The following is a 14,605-nucleotide window of genomic DNA, read 5'->3' as shown; positions in this document are numbered from 1 at the left end:
CAAAAAAAAAAAAAAAAAAAAAAATTTAAATAACTAGCTAGGTGTGGTGATACATGCCTGTGGGCCCCGCTACTTGGGAGGCTGAGGCAGGAGGATTGCCTGAATGTGGGTAGATGACTTGAGCCTGGGAGGTCGAGGTTGCCGTGAGCTGTGATTGCACCACTGTACTCCAGCCTGTGCTGACAGAACAAGACCTTGTCTCAAAAAAATAAATAAACGGCCGGGCGCGGTGGCTCAAGCCTGTAATCCCAGCACTTTGGGAGGCCGAGACGGGCGGATCACGAGGTCAGGAGATTGAGACCATCCTGGCTAACATGGTGAAACCCCGTCTCTCCTAAAAAATACAAGATACTGGCGGGCGCCTGTAGTCCCAGCTACTCGGGAGGTTGAGGCAGGAGAATGGAGTAAACCCGGGAGGCGGAGCTTGCAGTGAGCTGAGATCCGGCCACTGCACTCCAGCCTGGGCGACAGAGCGAGACTCTGTCTCAAAAAATAATAATAATAAATAAATAAATAAACAAGTAAATAAACAAGAAAAACAAGGAAAGGTAAGATGTAACTTAACTTACTATAACTCACTTGTGCCTACAGGAAAAAAATAAAATAGAAAAAAAGAGAAAGAGATAAGAAAACTAGAACATGAGATAGAGTGGGGCAACACCAGGTAAGGGGCAGTAAGAGGTGCAGGATTTTGGAAGGAGCCATCACCCATGCATGTGACTGTCACAGAAGGGGGCTGCTTCCCTCTCTGCTGAAAGAAAGGTGACGGCAGAATTCTTCCCATACTAGGGGCCAGGTTCTGAAGGTTCCACCACTTCCCCCACAACATGATGTCCAGGGTAGAGGTGGGGGCAAGCAGGTGTCCCGCTAAAGGCACTCCATTGGACACCCATTTAATCTCACGTAAAACCTCAAAACAACCCTTCAAGATACTCTTCTTACCCCTACTTTATGGGCAAGGAAGCCGGGTCTCCAAGGCTCAGAAGCTTAAGTAACTTGCTGATAGCCGCTATGTTGATCTTACCTATCAACTTGATTAGGCCATGGTGCCCAGTTGCTAAGAAGGTTTTTTTTTTTTTTTTTTTTTTGAGATGAAGTCTCGCTCTTGTCCCCCAGGCTGGCGTACAATGCGCGATCTCAGCTCACTGCATCTCTGCCTCCCGGGTTCAAGTGATTCTCCTGCCTCAGCCCCCTGAGTAGCTGGGATTACAGGCGCTCAGCTAGTTTTTTTGGTATTTTTAGTAGAGACGGGGTTTCATCATGTTGGCCAGGCTGGTCTCGAACTCCTGACCTCAGGGGATCCACCCACCTCGGCCTTCCAAAATGCAGGGATTACAGGCATAAGCCACTGCACCCGGCCACTAGGAAGGTATTTTTTAGATGTAACTAATATTTAAATCAGAAGACTTTGAGTAAAGCAGATTACCTCCATAATGTGAGTGGCCCTCATCCAACAACTGAAGGCCTTACGAAAAAAGACTGAGTGCCTACCGTGGCCCCACTGTGGAAGAGGAGATTCTGCCTCCAGGCTGCCTTCGGACTTGAGCTGCAACATCAACCTCCCCGGCTCTCCAGCCTGCCTGCCTTGCAAAATTTGGACTTGCCACCCCCACAACTGTGGGAAACAATTCATTAAAACACATCTCTTTCTTTCAAAACACACACACACACACACACATACACACAGGTTCTGCTTCTCTGGAGAACCCTAACACAGTGACAGAGCAAGAATTATAATCTAGAACCGTGCAACTCCTGGAGCTGAGCTCTTAACCTCAGCATTCCACTACTACACATATCTGCAGGTTCAGGACTGCTAATCAGTAACATTATTATGATAAACAACAGGACACAGTCACTGCTGAGGAGGTACTATGTCATTATCCAAATGTTTGGATTCAGTGTAAACACTAGCCCTCTCACCCAGAGAGTAAAGTATCAGTTTCACCATCTTTGATTACAAGTTCAGCAAATAGACACTATTGACCTTACTCACATCATTTGTGGCTGAGAGCTCTCCTGCATATCTAGTCTCCAATGCTGGGAGAATGCCGTTGTCATGGCTGTGAAGACAGCCAGGAGGCTCCCGATTGGTCTATTTACTTCGCTGGCAGAGCTCACAGGCAAACAGGTACCCAGCAGCTTCTGAAGTCAGGCCAAACTCTGCAGGGATTTGAGGCTGGGTTACTGAGCAGCCTCTTTACTTCTGTTGTCCTGTTTGCCTGAACTGTGCGCTCCTTGGGACAGGCACTCAGCCTTGTCCACCGCTGTATGGCCAGCCCTGGGCACAGTGCTGGGCCCAGCCTGACACCCACCAAGTGCTTGCCAAGTGAGGAGGTGCTGAGGCCAGGAGGAAGGACACTTAATCTTCCTCTTTCTTTCTCAAGTGTGATTGGGATGGATGTCACTGAAGCAGGAGGGATGAGAAAGGGAATAGGATATGAACCCTGGCTCTAGCTGTCTCTACTCCTGCATACCCACAGGACCCTGGCAAGTGGGTTTCTGGTAACCTCAGTTTCCTTGTTGATGGGAAGGTCTGTCCTGCCTGACTGGGGGAGGGTGAGGAGAAGGTGCTTGGCAGGGGTGGAGCTCAGTATGTGCACTGAGAGTCAGTGCTGAACTGCTAGGGGGATGGGGTCAGGGGTGACTGTGGAGCCTTCCTGCTGTTTCAGGGCTCAAAGCCATGCCCTGTCCTTATGGGTCCCTCAGGGGACTCCTGAGGCCAAAGTAATAACTCACGGGAGTGGGGCAGAGAACTAGCAGGTGCGGAGACCTGCGATGTGTCAGATATCCCCACTGACTCTCACCCAGCCGGCCCTCAGACTGGGTAGGACACAGCCTGTAAAGGTGAAGACAGTGAGACTCGGAGAAGTGATGGCACTGGCGAGGGCTGCAGCTCACAGCGACACACCCAGGATGCCTGCCCTGGTCTCTGTGATCTCAAAGCCCTTCTGCTCCAGACACATGATGAGGCTCTGTCTCCAGGGCCCCTCACCCCCCTTTTAAACAGTTAATTTTAACCTTAAAAAAAATACAGTTGCCTTTTAAATTATGAAAGTAGTGCAGACTTGTTGAGAAAAATACAGAAGGGTATGCAGGATCTTGTGACAGAGCCTCCTTAACCACCATCCTGCTCCTCAGAGTTGGCCCCTGAGTCCTTCAGTATAGACTCTTCTGGTGCCTTCTATGAAACACAAGGATTTTGAACAATGGGATCCCCAACTTGTCAGGAACTTATTTAATATATACAAACCAGCCTCATCCTTTTCAATGACTCCAGAGTATTCCACCACATGGCTCTACCACAGTTTCTAGAACTGGTTCCCCACAGATGGGCACGTTCCTATTTTTGCTCTTATGAGCAGTCCTGCAGTAAATAAGCTAGTGTGGAAATCTCTGTGCATGTTGAGCAAGTACTTACACAGGACACATTCCTAGAAATGGGAATGCAGGGTAAAAGAAATGCACACTTGGCCAGGCATGGTGGCTCATGCCTGTAATCCCAACACTTTGGGAGGCCAAGGTGGGCAGATCACCTGAGGTCAGGAGTTTGTGACTAGCCTGGCCAACACAGCGGAATCCCATCTTTACTAAAAATACAGAAATCAGCCAGGCACGGTGGTACACACCTGTAATCCCAGCTGCTCGGGAGGCTGAGGCAGCAGAATCACTTGAACCTGGGAGGCGGAGGTTGCAGTGAGTCGAGATCGTGTGCCACTGCACTCCAGCCTGAGCAACAGAGTCAAGGTCTGTCTCAAAAAAAAAAAAAAAAAAATTGCGCACTAAGAGGTGTTGGTCCACACTACCCTTTCACCCCTGGTGGTGGGAGAGCCAAATCCTCCCCACCCATCTGACAGGTGAAATGGCATTGCAACTTAAGGTGCTTTCTTTGAGTTGGTTAGACTGAAAAACCTGTTGGGTTTTCAGGCCATTTGTATTTGTCCCATTGTTACCTGTTTTGATTTTCCTGCTAGGTTGCTTGTCTTGTAGAATTTTGGGGAACTTTTCGTACGCTATGGCTTTAACACATAGTGATTAAGTCAAGTAACCTCTCTCCTGTTTCAATGATTGAACAAGGAAGTCTTTCTACCTCCACTTCATCCATTTATTGATAAACAGAATCTATTAAACACCACCTTATACATAGTACCGTGTGACTGGTGAGGCAACCTCTGCCCTGGATGTTTCCTTGCTGTGCCCTAAATCCCACAACGAAGCTGCCTGAGAGGTCACCGCCATGCCTGCCTCACCCTACCCCTGCTCCCAGGCACCTCACCTGGCCTGCACGGGAACAGTGATGCTATTTGGGAAACAGCCCTGGTCCCAAGAAGGGGTGTGGAGGAAACTCCAGGACAGAACACTGCTCTGCAGGGGACTTCCATCTGCCTGGGCTCAGATATGGGGATGAGGTGGGCCATGGCAGGCAGCATAACCACAAACCCTGTGGCCATCTCTTCTCCTTGCAGTCTCCCTTGCATCCTCGTGACATCCCACACTCATTCTTAGTCCCCACTGTCTTCCCTTTGCTTTCTAACCCTCCCCACCTTCTTCAGATTTAGAACAGTATGTGCTACTGGCACTGAGTGAATTATCACTCCTGGTTAGCTGTTCCTCTCTTCTGAGACCGGCTGTGTCTCCAAAGCCATCCCAGTTACCAGCCAATAGACAGGAAGTTGGTTACTCGGGGAATGGGGGACGCCTTCACTTTGGCCCTAGAATCACATTTAGCCTATTTTGGTCACTCCCAGGTGATCCTGGGTGAGATCAGAAGGACTGAATGATGGCTCTGTACTTCCTCTACCCACTCTATACACTGAAGAGGAAGAACTGCAAAATTCTGGGACTCGCTTTGCAGGTTCAAGGTGCACGTGTGGCTCAAGGATTCAGACCCATCTTAGCTGCAGACCCAAACAGAAGCCTGCGCTACCTCCACAGCCTACACCCTGCCTTAGCTTGGACACCAACTGCCTCCTCCTGCTTCCATGCAGTCACAGGGGTCCAGAGCCCATTCCTGTGGCGTGGGCTTGCTCCTCTGCCTGAGTCACCACATGTGGCTAGGATCTCCTGCAGCTAAAAGCAGCAGCGAGTGCAGGGTGTCTACTCCCAGCAGTACATCCTTATGACCCTGAGTTCCTTCTGAGGGAAGGAGTGAGGATGAGCTGGATGTATAGGCCTGCAGCACTTGGGTAAGGACAGAAATGAAGGGAGAAAGCAAGAAGCAGGGGGATCAGGCCAAGCGCAGTGGCTCGCGCCTGTAATCCCAGCACTTTGGGAGGCTGAGGCGGGTGGATCGCTTGAGCCCAGGCCAACATGGTGAAAGCCCACCTCTACTAAAAAATATAAAAATTAGCCAGGTGTGGTGGTGCACTCCTGTAATCCCAGCTACTCTGGAGGCTGAGGCAGGAGAATCGCTTGAACCCAGGAGGCAGAGGTTGCAGTGAGCTGAGATTGTGCCACTGCACTCTAGTCTGGCCAACAGAAGGAGATTTTGTCTCAAAAACCACAAAAACAAAAAAGCAGGGGAAATTGCAGAAGGGAAAGCCAAGGTCTGCATGGATTCTGGATGCTTTTGAAGGTGAACATAACATGATGATGATGAAGATGACAGAACAGTACAGGGTACTAGAGAAAACTGTCTACACTGCTGATAAATAAAGGGGAACCAACAAGTGAGACAGGAGAAGCTACAACTGCTTGGTTGCATAAAAATAATATTAGTTGACTTATTCATACTAACTGCTTAGCAATTTTATCTAATTACGATGCAGCTCAACGATGATGTATATAATTATTGCAGACCAATGGAATTGATCATAACAATCCCAGGTACAGCTGATCTTTCTAGTGTGCTGTTAGTGGAGATTGGTCTCAGATTCCTTGTGGTAACAGTGGTGGGAATACTAATAATGATGATGACATGTGTTACAAATGCCCACTCATTTAATTCTCACAAGAGCCCATATCCACAACACCTACCATCCTCTGGCTTGTTTTACAGAAGGAAGTGGTACACCTTGCTCCAGGCCCCACTGCTGGTGAGTGGCAGAGCAGATCCCCACCGCACTGGGCGTGAACCCAGGCTTCTGGCTCCAGTCCTTCAGCACTCTGCTACTCTGTGCCCCACACGATGGTGTTCACAGTGGGCCAGGATCCCCACTGCACTGGGCTGTGCCTCCTCTGCCCCGTGTCCCCTGCCAGTCCTCTCCTCACCTGTGTAGCTGCTGGAAGGAAGTGCATGCTGTGGTCCCCCATTGAGCTCTGGGGCTCCTTCTGCCTCTGCCACTTCCTCTTTCTCCTCCTCTTCCCGGACCTCAGGGGCTTCCTCCTGTGGCTGCTCCATGGCTGATCTCCCCTCGGCGCCACGCCTGCAGGCCTGGTCATAGCTCTGGCATCGTCTGGGTCTGAACGCAGATGGACCTCTACAGGGTGGTTCCCATCAGCCTTGGCAGAGGAGAAGACAGGAAGAGGTCAGGTGAGTCAGTGACGAGGAAGAGGATGGTGGGAGTGGGGCACGCTTGGGGGCTGCTGTCATGGAGGGGGTTCTTCTGCTCCTGCTCCTTCCCCAGTCCCTGCAGTGCTATCCCATGGTCTCTGTTCCTTGTATCATAAGTCACCTGCCCTATCACCCTTCCCACCTGGCCCTCGTAGTGGGTTTGTGGGGTTCGGAGCAGGCTCCATAAACCAGAGAGGTGACACACCACTGTGCCACCCTTCCCTGCCTCCTCTGTTGCCTCCTGTTCTGAGTCTCCAGGAAGCACATTGGAATGACTTGAGGGGCTTTTCCCAACTCTCCAGCCCACCTGGAGATCCATATATGCATCACGCCTCCCATCCCTGACCCTGTCCCTACCAGCACTCAGGCCCAAGAATCATGGCTCTCTTGTGCTACTGTTCCTGAAGGGGTGAGTCCCATCCTTTCAGTGGTTGGGTGTGGAAAAAAGACATAAAGTCCTGCTGTTCTCGACTCATGTTGACAGATCCGCAACCATGGTCCTGCTCTAGACCTGCCAACTTGGCTGTACACTGTAGTCACTGGGGAGATTTTAAAAACACAGATGCCTGGTCCCAACCCCAGAGATTCTCCTTTGATTGGTTTTGGGAGCAGCTTGGACATTGGGGTTCTTATTTTTTAATTGTCCTGGTGACTGTAACGTGCAGCCAAGTTTGAGAACCACTACCAGCTTCACAGCACAGCAACTTCCAGCTGGTAGTAAATCATCCCCCTCAAAACATCTTAAGGCTACACATTCATTTCCACCAGGTCTTCTCTTGCTTGGACTTAACAATAACCTCGGGGCCTACTTGAGGGTGGAGGCTGGGAGGAGGAGAGGAGCAGAAAAATTCACTATTGGGTACTAGTCTTAGTACCTGGGTGATGAAATAATCTGTATAACAAACCCCTGTGACATAAGTTCACCCATATAACAAACCTGCATCTGTACCCTGAACCTGAAATCCTGAAATAAAACAACAATACAAAACTCTTAGCTGTTTTCTGGTGTTTTTTTGTTGTTGTTGTTGTTGTTGGTTTTTGAGACAGTCTCACTCCGTCGCCTAGGCTGGAGTGCAGTGGTGCAATCATGGCTCACTGCAGCCTTTATCTCCTGTACTCAAGTGATCCTCCCACCTCAGCCACCCAAGTAGTTGGGACCACAGGCGTGCATCACCACACCAGCTAATTTCTGTATTTTTTTTAGAGATGGGGTTTTGCTATGTTGCCCAGGCTGGTTTTGAACTCCTGGGCTCAAGCAACCTGCTTACTTTGGCCTACCAAGGTGTTGGAATTACAAGCGTAAGCCACTGTGCCTGACTTAAAAATAATTTGAATTATAATAAAATACGAAGGCAAACTTAATAATGTAGAAGATGAGAGGGAGTGATCAACATTCAATCAGCTCAAGTCCCCTTATTTTTCAAAAGACATCTCAAGATGCCGACGTATAATTTCCAAATTATTACAGTAGAGTGGGAAAACCTGGAAAAGGTCATGTAAACCTCTAGCTTTGTGACTGAGGAAGCCTCACAGACAGGAGCAGACCACAGAGACACAACTAAATGAATGTGGGATCTTGGACCAGATCCCCGAAGCAGAAAGAGGGAAGTGGCAGAAAAACTGGTAAGGTCTGAACAGCACACTGACTTTGGTTAAAAGTATTGTACCAGTGTTCCTTTATGTAAGATTTAATGTGAGCTGGGTAAAGGATATGTGGGGACTCTGTACGATCTCTGCAACTTTTCTGTAACACCAAACTTTTTTCAAAACAGAGTCAGAACGAAAAAACTTTTTAAAAATTTGGTTTTCTGGCTTCTCTTGAAAATTGGGCAGACCTGGACCCTGAGCACCTGCAGGCCTCTGGCACCCACCCCCAGAGCCAAGCAATGGCTGCCCACTGGCATGATCTCCACTAGTGGCAGTTTCTCCCCTGCAGGCTCTTTACTCATTTACACTGCATTGCAGGGACTTGAAAGTTTGTTTAATATACATCAGTTCCTCAAGGATCAGTCCCTGACCACTCGTTCCTGGGTGTTAAACTTGGAAAGCACCAGACCCAGAGCACAGGAAATGTTCACAGGTGTTGTCCTGCTCACTCCGTGGCTTTCTGCAAGTGGTACCTGGGGCAGTCACTCCTATTTCTCCCCAGCTCCATTCTCCTTCCTTCTAAGTCTCAGTCTTCTCTGGATCAGGAAAGTGCCTACCTAAACATTCATTTTCCCCAAGCTCTCTTGCAGCTACAGTGTTCATTGGCATAATTCTGATCAGCAATATGCGAACAGAAATCTAAAAGGAGGAGCTATTGAAAAAGCTATTATTTCCTAATAGAAAGAGACAAACTTCTGCCCTTCCCATCTTCCTGCCTGAAACAGGAATACTATGCCCAGAGGTGTAGCAGCTGCCTTTGGAGCAGCAGAAGACAGGGTAGGAGGGTGGGTGAAAAGTCCGAAAGCACCCGGCCACTGCAGCCTCTCAAAGCTGCTGGACCCGCCCTGCAATGCTGGCCTCCAGACTGCTTGTTAGGTGAAAAAATCAAACTTGTTTTATTGATTGCCGGCACTGATTCCCGGATTTCTGTTGCATGCAACTGAACACAATTCTAATTTAAAATAGGAGACATAAAGACACTTAGCTCAAGAGTGGAGTGGGGTTCTGGGGTGGAAGTTGGCCACAATACTGGAAAAAGGACCCTGGCAATTACCAAGAGCAATGTGTGACTGCAGTGGCATTAGTCAGCTTAAAAAAAAAATTGCCATTATCCAAATAACAAGTACCAGAAGCACCAATTCTTTATGCTACACCAGAATGAAAGCCTGGAGATGGAGGAAGCAGGGGAGGGTGAGAAGGGAGGGACCCCAGGAGGGCTCAGAAGGGATGAGTCCCAAGAGAAGGAACCGCACTGGTGACAAGGGTCAGATGGGACTCCCGAGAGCCAAGGCGCAGTGGCGGCAGAGCCCAGGGTGAGTGGGATGAGGCAATGAGAACACACTCTGTTTTTGGACCCATGTGGCATGGGTGTCAGTGGACACAGGGAAATGCACACCAGGCTGTGGTGATGAGAACCAGGAAGAGGGGGACATGAAGATGTGGGGTCTCCACTTAACAGGCAGTATTAGAGGAGGAAAAGCCACAGTACTGCCTGGTATATATAATCGACAACACAGCCTCTGAGCCTCTGGTGACCCTGGGGAGGACCTGATGGAGCTCCCTGTCTGGACCAAATCCTGGAGGGAGGGGAGGGAGCTGACTGAGCTCCCTCTATGCGTCACGCTCCCACTCAAGCCTCGCCAGCCCCCATAAGGCCTTATAGGCCCCCCTTGCAGATGACAAAAGGGACAGGCCTGAGGATCCCAACAGGGCGTCTTAGAGAACATGCTAGAGGACGAAGCAGAAAACGGCAGAGCTTTGGACACAGCGGAACTGGAGCCCAGCCAGGCCCTGACGGCTGTGTGCACTGGGCCGTGTTACTCAGCAGAGCCTCAGCTCCCACTCCCACATATAAGCTGGTAGTGGGTTTTTTTCACCAGAACCGGTAAAACTGTTCTCAGTTTTGGGAGGTGCAAGAGGTTGTCTCTTAGGCTGAGATGCAGTTCTGGACTCTGGCTAGAGTTTTGAATTTGGGACTAGGGTCTCTGGTTCCCATGCTGACATCTCTCCCTAGCCTGGAATTGTCTCTTCTGACTGTGGCCTCTCAAGGACACCAGCGAAGAGGGAGGGGAGCTGTAGCCTGGCTGTTCTAAAACCTACACACATCCCTTGGGCTGCTCCTATTTAGACTAAACTGCTGTGCTGCAGCCCATCCCTGCATTTTGCCAGAAGCCTGCCATTTTCATGTGGCTTCACTGCTCCTTCTACAGCTGAGGTCTGCCATCTACCCTGAGCCAAGGTTGCTCCCTACACACTGTTCTCAGCTTGCCCAGCCAAGAGCAACCTTGACCCCTAGGCTCTCTCCCCTGACCCACTGGACCTAGGCCCACTGACTAGATTTTCTCAGGTAGCTGCCACCCGACCCACCACTATTCCTGCAATGAAATCTATTCTCCTCTTCCTTTCTTCAGCCCTGGCACTAAAGATAGCACAGCCTGGGCCAGGCATGGTGGCTCATGCCTGTAATCCCAGCACTTTGGGAGGCCGAGGCAGGCAGATCACACGAGGCTAGGAGTTTGAGATCAGCCTGGGCAACATGGCGAAACCCTGTCTCTACTAAAAATACAAAAATTAGATACGTGTGGTGGTGCACGTCTGTAATCCCAGCTACTTGGAGGCTGAGGAATGAGAATCACTTGAACCTGGGGGACAGAGTTTCAGTGAGCCAAGATTGCACTGCTGCACTCCAGCCTGAGAACAGATCGAGTCCCTGTCTCAAAAACAAAAAAAGTCCGGGTGCAGTGGTTCATGGCTGTAATCCCAGCACTTTGGGAGGCTGAGGTGGGCGGATCACTTGAGGTCAGGTGTTCAAGACCAGCCTGGCCAACATGGTGAAACCCCAGCTCTACTAAAAATACAAAAATTAGCCGGGCGTGGTGGCGCATGCCTGTAATCCCAGCTACTTAGGAAGCTGAAGCATGAGAATCGCTTGAACCTGGGAGGTGGAGGTTGCAGTGAGCCGAGATCATACCATTGCACTCCGGCCTGGGTGACAGAGGAGACTCTGTCTCAAAACAACAACCACAATACAGCCAGGCACTGGGTTTAATTTGTATGCTGGCAAAAAAAACCTTGGCTTTTTTTTTTTTTTTTTGGTCTGGCTGCCAGTGTTAGCTATCTCCCCTGTCCACCCCCCGGCACTATGCCAGAGCCAGAAGCCCTCTGATCATGTCACAGCTTTGCCCCACTTAAGAGGCTGGAGCTTCAGACTCTCAGACAAGACAAGGGCCCTGAGCCAGAATGAGGGGGCCTGAACGCAGCAATGTAGCCCCTCACCAAAAAGTAGTCTTTAGCAAAATAATTTCTTGCGTGGTGTGTGTGGGAAGGGCGGGGGTGCTCACGCCTATAATCCCAGCACTTTGGGAGGCTGAGGCAGGTAGATCACCTGAGGTCAGGAGTTCAAGACTAGCCTGGGCAACATGGCGAAACCCTACCTCTACTAAAAATACAAAAATTATCCGGGTGTGGTGACATGTGCCTGTAATCCCAGCTACTTGGGAGGCTGAGGCAAGAGAATCGCTTGAACTCGGGAGAGAGAGGTTGCAGCGAGCCACAATAGCGCCATTGTACTCCACCCTGGCAACAGAGCAAGATTCCGTCTCAAAAAATAAAAATAAAAGAACTTCTTGCAAAACAAATCCCTGGACTGCTCCAATTCGGACATACATGCATGTGTGTGTGTACACAGACACACACAGACACACACACACACACATACGCACACAGCCTGCAGCGCACATGCAGCCCCCATGTTCCCATTCCAATACCCACTGTCTGGCTCCAAGAAGAAACTGCCCTTCGGAGAGCTTAGGTGCAGGGAGGGGCATGACTCCATCCATTGCCCATTGGCAGGTGGATTTCATGGGCAGTGGTAGTTAGGAGCTTAACCCAAATGACCCAGAGCTCTAGAGACCTGGTCTGGGGCCAGAGCAACTAAGCCACCTGGGGCCCAGTCCTTCCCACCAAGCCCAGCTGTCTCCCTTCCCCGTCTCTGCTAGGAGTAGGGAGGGGCTCACTTTCAGGGCAGCCCTCTGTGCTCAGCTGGGCAACCCCCCAAGTGCCTCGTACTCCTCGTGGTGACTCAGGTGTTTCCCTGATGCCCACTGGCAGGCTATACAGTGTGGGAACACTTCTGCCCTACCCAGGGGATGAGTGGGGACAGTCAGTGTGCCAGGGGCTTCCATGGGCTCCATCTGCCAGTACAGCCTGATGGGCCTTCTTACTGTACCAGAGCCTAAGCTGGATCACCACCTCCATCACAATCGTACCAGCTTCCCTTCTCCAAGAACTTATTACACACCATGCTCTGTGTATGTTGGCAAATGTAATCCTCACAACAACCCTAAGAGGCAGGTACTATTATTATCCCCATTTAACTGATGTGGAAATTATGGCACAGAGAGGGAAAGTAATTGGCTCAAGGTCACACAGTAACTAGAGAAGCAGGATTTGAGTCAAGGCAGGTTGGCTCAAGTCTTAGCCACTCTACTGTGTGTCTCATATATGGTGCTGGGTAAGACTGGACCAGGAGCTGGCATGTCCTTGCCCAGCTGGGGCTCCTTAGCCTCAGTCGGGAGCCATCACCTCTGAATCCTCTGTCTGGCTGCCAGTCCCCAGCTGTTTCTGTCAAGAACTCCTTGGTCACAGCCCTTCCGGACATTACTGCCAGAAAACGACCCCTGTGTGCTGAAAACAGCCACAAGCTCTGGTCCCTGCCTCCCTCTCCAGGCCTATCCTCCTGCTCTGCCCACCTATGTGCCTCAAGATCCCGCATCACTCCCTGAGCATGGAGGCTTGAACTGGCATCTGCCTGGAACACCGTCCCCTCCACTAGCTAAGACTTTCTCTCCTTCAAGACCTGCCTGCACCTCCTCTTCCCCTCCACTAGCTAAGACTTTCTCTCCTTCAAGACCTGCCTGCACCTCCTCTTCCGGGAAGCTCTCCTAGACTAGCTCCATTCTATTCCTTCTTACCACAACCCCGACGCAGGCCCTCCAAATCTGCAATCACTACACCAAACTGCAGTGTCTGCTAACTGCTCTGGCCTCACCATGTTATCAGTTTCGCAGAGAATGCCCTGTATCTTACTGAGGTGGGTCCCAGCACCTGGCATTTAGTGGGTCCTCAACATACACTTGCTGAATGAATAAATATACTAAAAACATGAGCCTTAGCCACACTATTCTGAGTTGTAGCACTTGCCACTGTATCAGTTTTCATAGATTACTGCCATCGAGATGCAATACTCCAAAGAAGTGAATTCCACCGGCTTCAGTCAGGCCTGGGTTCACACCCTGGCTCGTCCCTCCCACTCTATGACTTAGGGAAGACACTAAAACTGGGATGCTAGCACCTAACCTGAAAGGCTGCTGTGTGGAATAAGTAACGATGCAGTAACTTAACAGTGCCAGGTAGACAGTAAGGGTCCTACAAATAAGGACCACAGTGGTTTCTGCTATTATTATCACCCATGGCTTGTGTTAAGGGATTGTACGATGATATTCCAGCTCTAGAAATGTGACCAAGGAGTTCTTGACAGAAACAGCTGGGGACTGGCAGCCAGACAGAGGATTCAGAGGTGATGGCTCCCGACTGAGGCTAAGGAGCCCCAGCTGGGCAAGGACATGCCAGCTCCTGGTCCAGTCTTACCCAGCACCATATATGAGACACACAGTGGAGTGGCTAAGACTTGAGCCAACCTGCCTTGACTCAAATCCTGCTAGCCTGCTGAAACCCAAGGGACCTCCATAGACAGAACTTCCCAGTTCCCTGCCTCACCATCAATTGTGGGGAGAGAACCGGCAAGGAGCCCCCTAGTCTGGGCACATGCTTCTTTTTTCAGGGAGAAGGGCCTAAACCTTCCTCCCCATCTTGCCCATGTGGGTGACCCAGTTGCTGTCATCTTTCTCCCACACTGCAGCGGAATAAGGGGCAGCCTCTGGATACAAGACAGAGGTTGCCCCGTCTCCATGGCAGGTGCTTTTGGGATCAGAAGTGAGGGATGTCATGGGAGAATGGGTCTGGCTGATTGTCTCCTAACCTTTCTTATCAATCATTAATCCAAGTGCTGACCTAGTGACCTGGTTTTCTAGGCCAGCAACTCTGCCGTGTTCTCTGCTTACTATTCGCCAATCCAGGTCACCCCACCCTCTTAAGAACACAGGAGAAGCCCGGGTGGCCTTCTAGCTGGCCAGAGTCAGCCCAGAGAGTCACCTGAGGCCAATCCCCAGGAGTGGCCTGGGACTGGTTTTGTTCAGAGACTTCTGGAACCAGAGAAAAGACAGCCAAGAGGACACCCATGCATTCCACAATTCTTCCCATTGCCCCAAGAGGCAGCCCCCAGGAACAACCAGCCTCCAGGACCAGAGAATGTCCTGGAGAAGAGACCAGAGACAGGAGGGTACTCTTCACCAGGGATGGGAAAGCTGCCACAGAAGGTGGCCTTGGGTGTGCCCACCCACCCAC

At 50.4% G+C, this 14,605-nt stretch overlaps 1 protein-coding gene across 10 annotated transcripts in view; it reads right to left on the bottom strand.

Annotated features, from left to right (window-relative positions):
• The window catches only part of PPARD (peroxisome proliferator activated receptor delta), an 89,991-nt gene that overhangs the window by 11,661 nt on the left and 63,725 nt on the right, over nt 1–14,605 (bottom strand). For 9 of the 10 annotated variants that reach the window (XM_017870056.1, XM_017870057.1, XM_017870058.1 and 6 more), the window contains one exon: nt 6,211–6,441. In XM_017870056.1, the coding sequence (XP_017725545.1) occupies nt 6,211–6,340 (130 nt within the window). In that variant the 5' untranslated portion in view covers nt 6,341–6,441. Of the gene's footprint in view, nt 1–6,210; nt 6,444–14,605 lie in introns of those variants that run through there. The other variant, XM_017870062.1, reaches the window with a different exon arrangement.

The sequence above is a fragment of the Rhinopithecus bieti genome, unplaced genomic scaffold (assembly GCF_001698545.2).
Source record: "Rhinopithecus bieti isolate Rb0 unplaced genomic scaffold, ASM169854v2 scaffold_4553, whole genome shotgun sequence".
NCBI lineage: Eukaryota > Metazoa > Chordata > Mammalia > Primates > Cercopithecidae > Rhinopithecus > Rhinopithecus bieti.
Note: the sequence above shows the minus strand (reverse complement) of the source record. Positions and strands in the feature narration are given on the sequence as shown.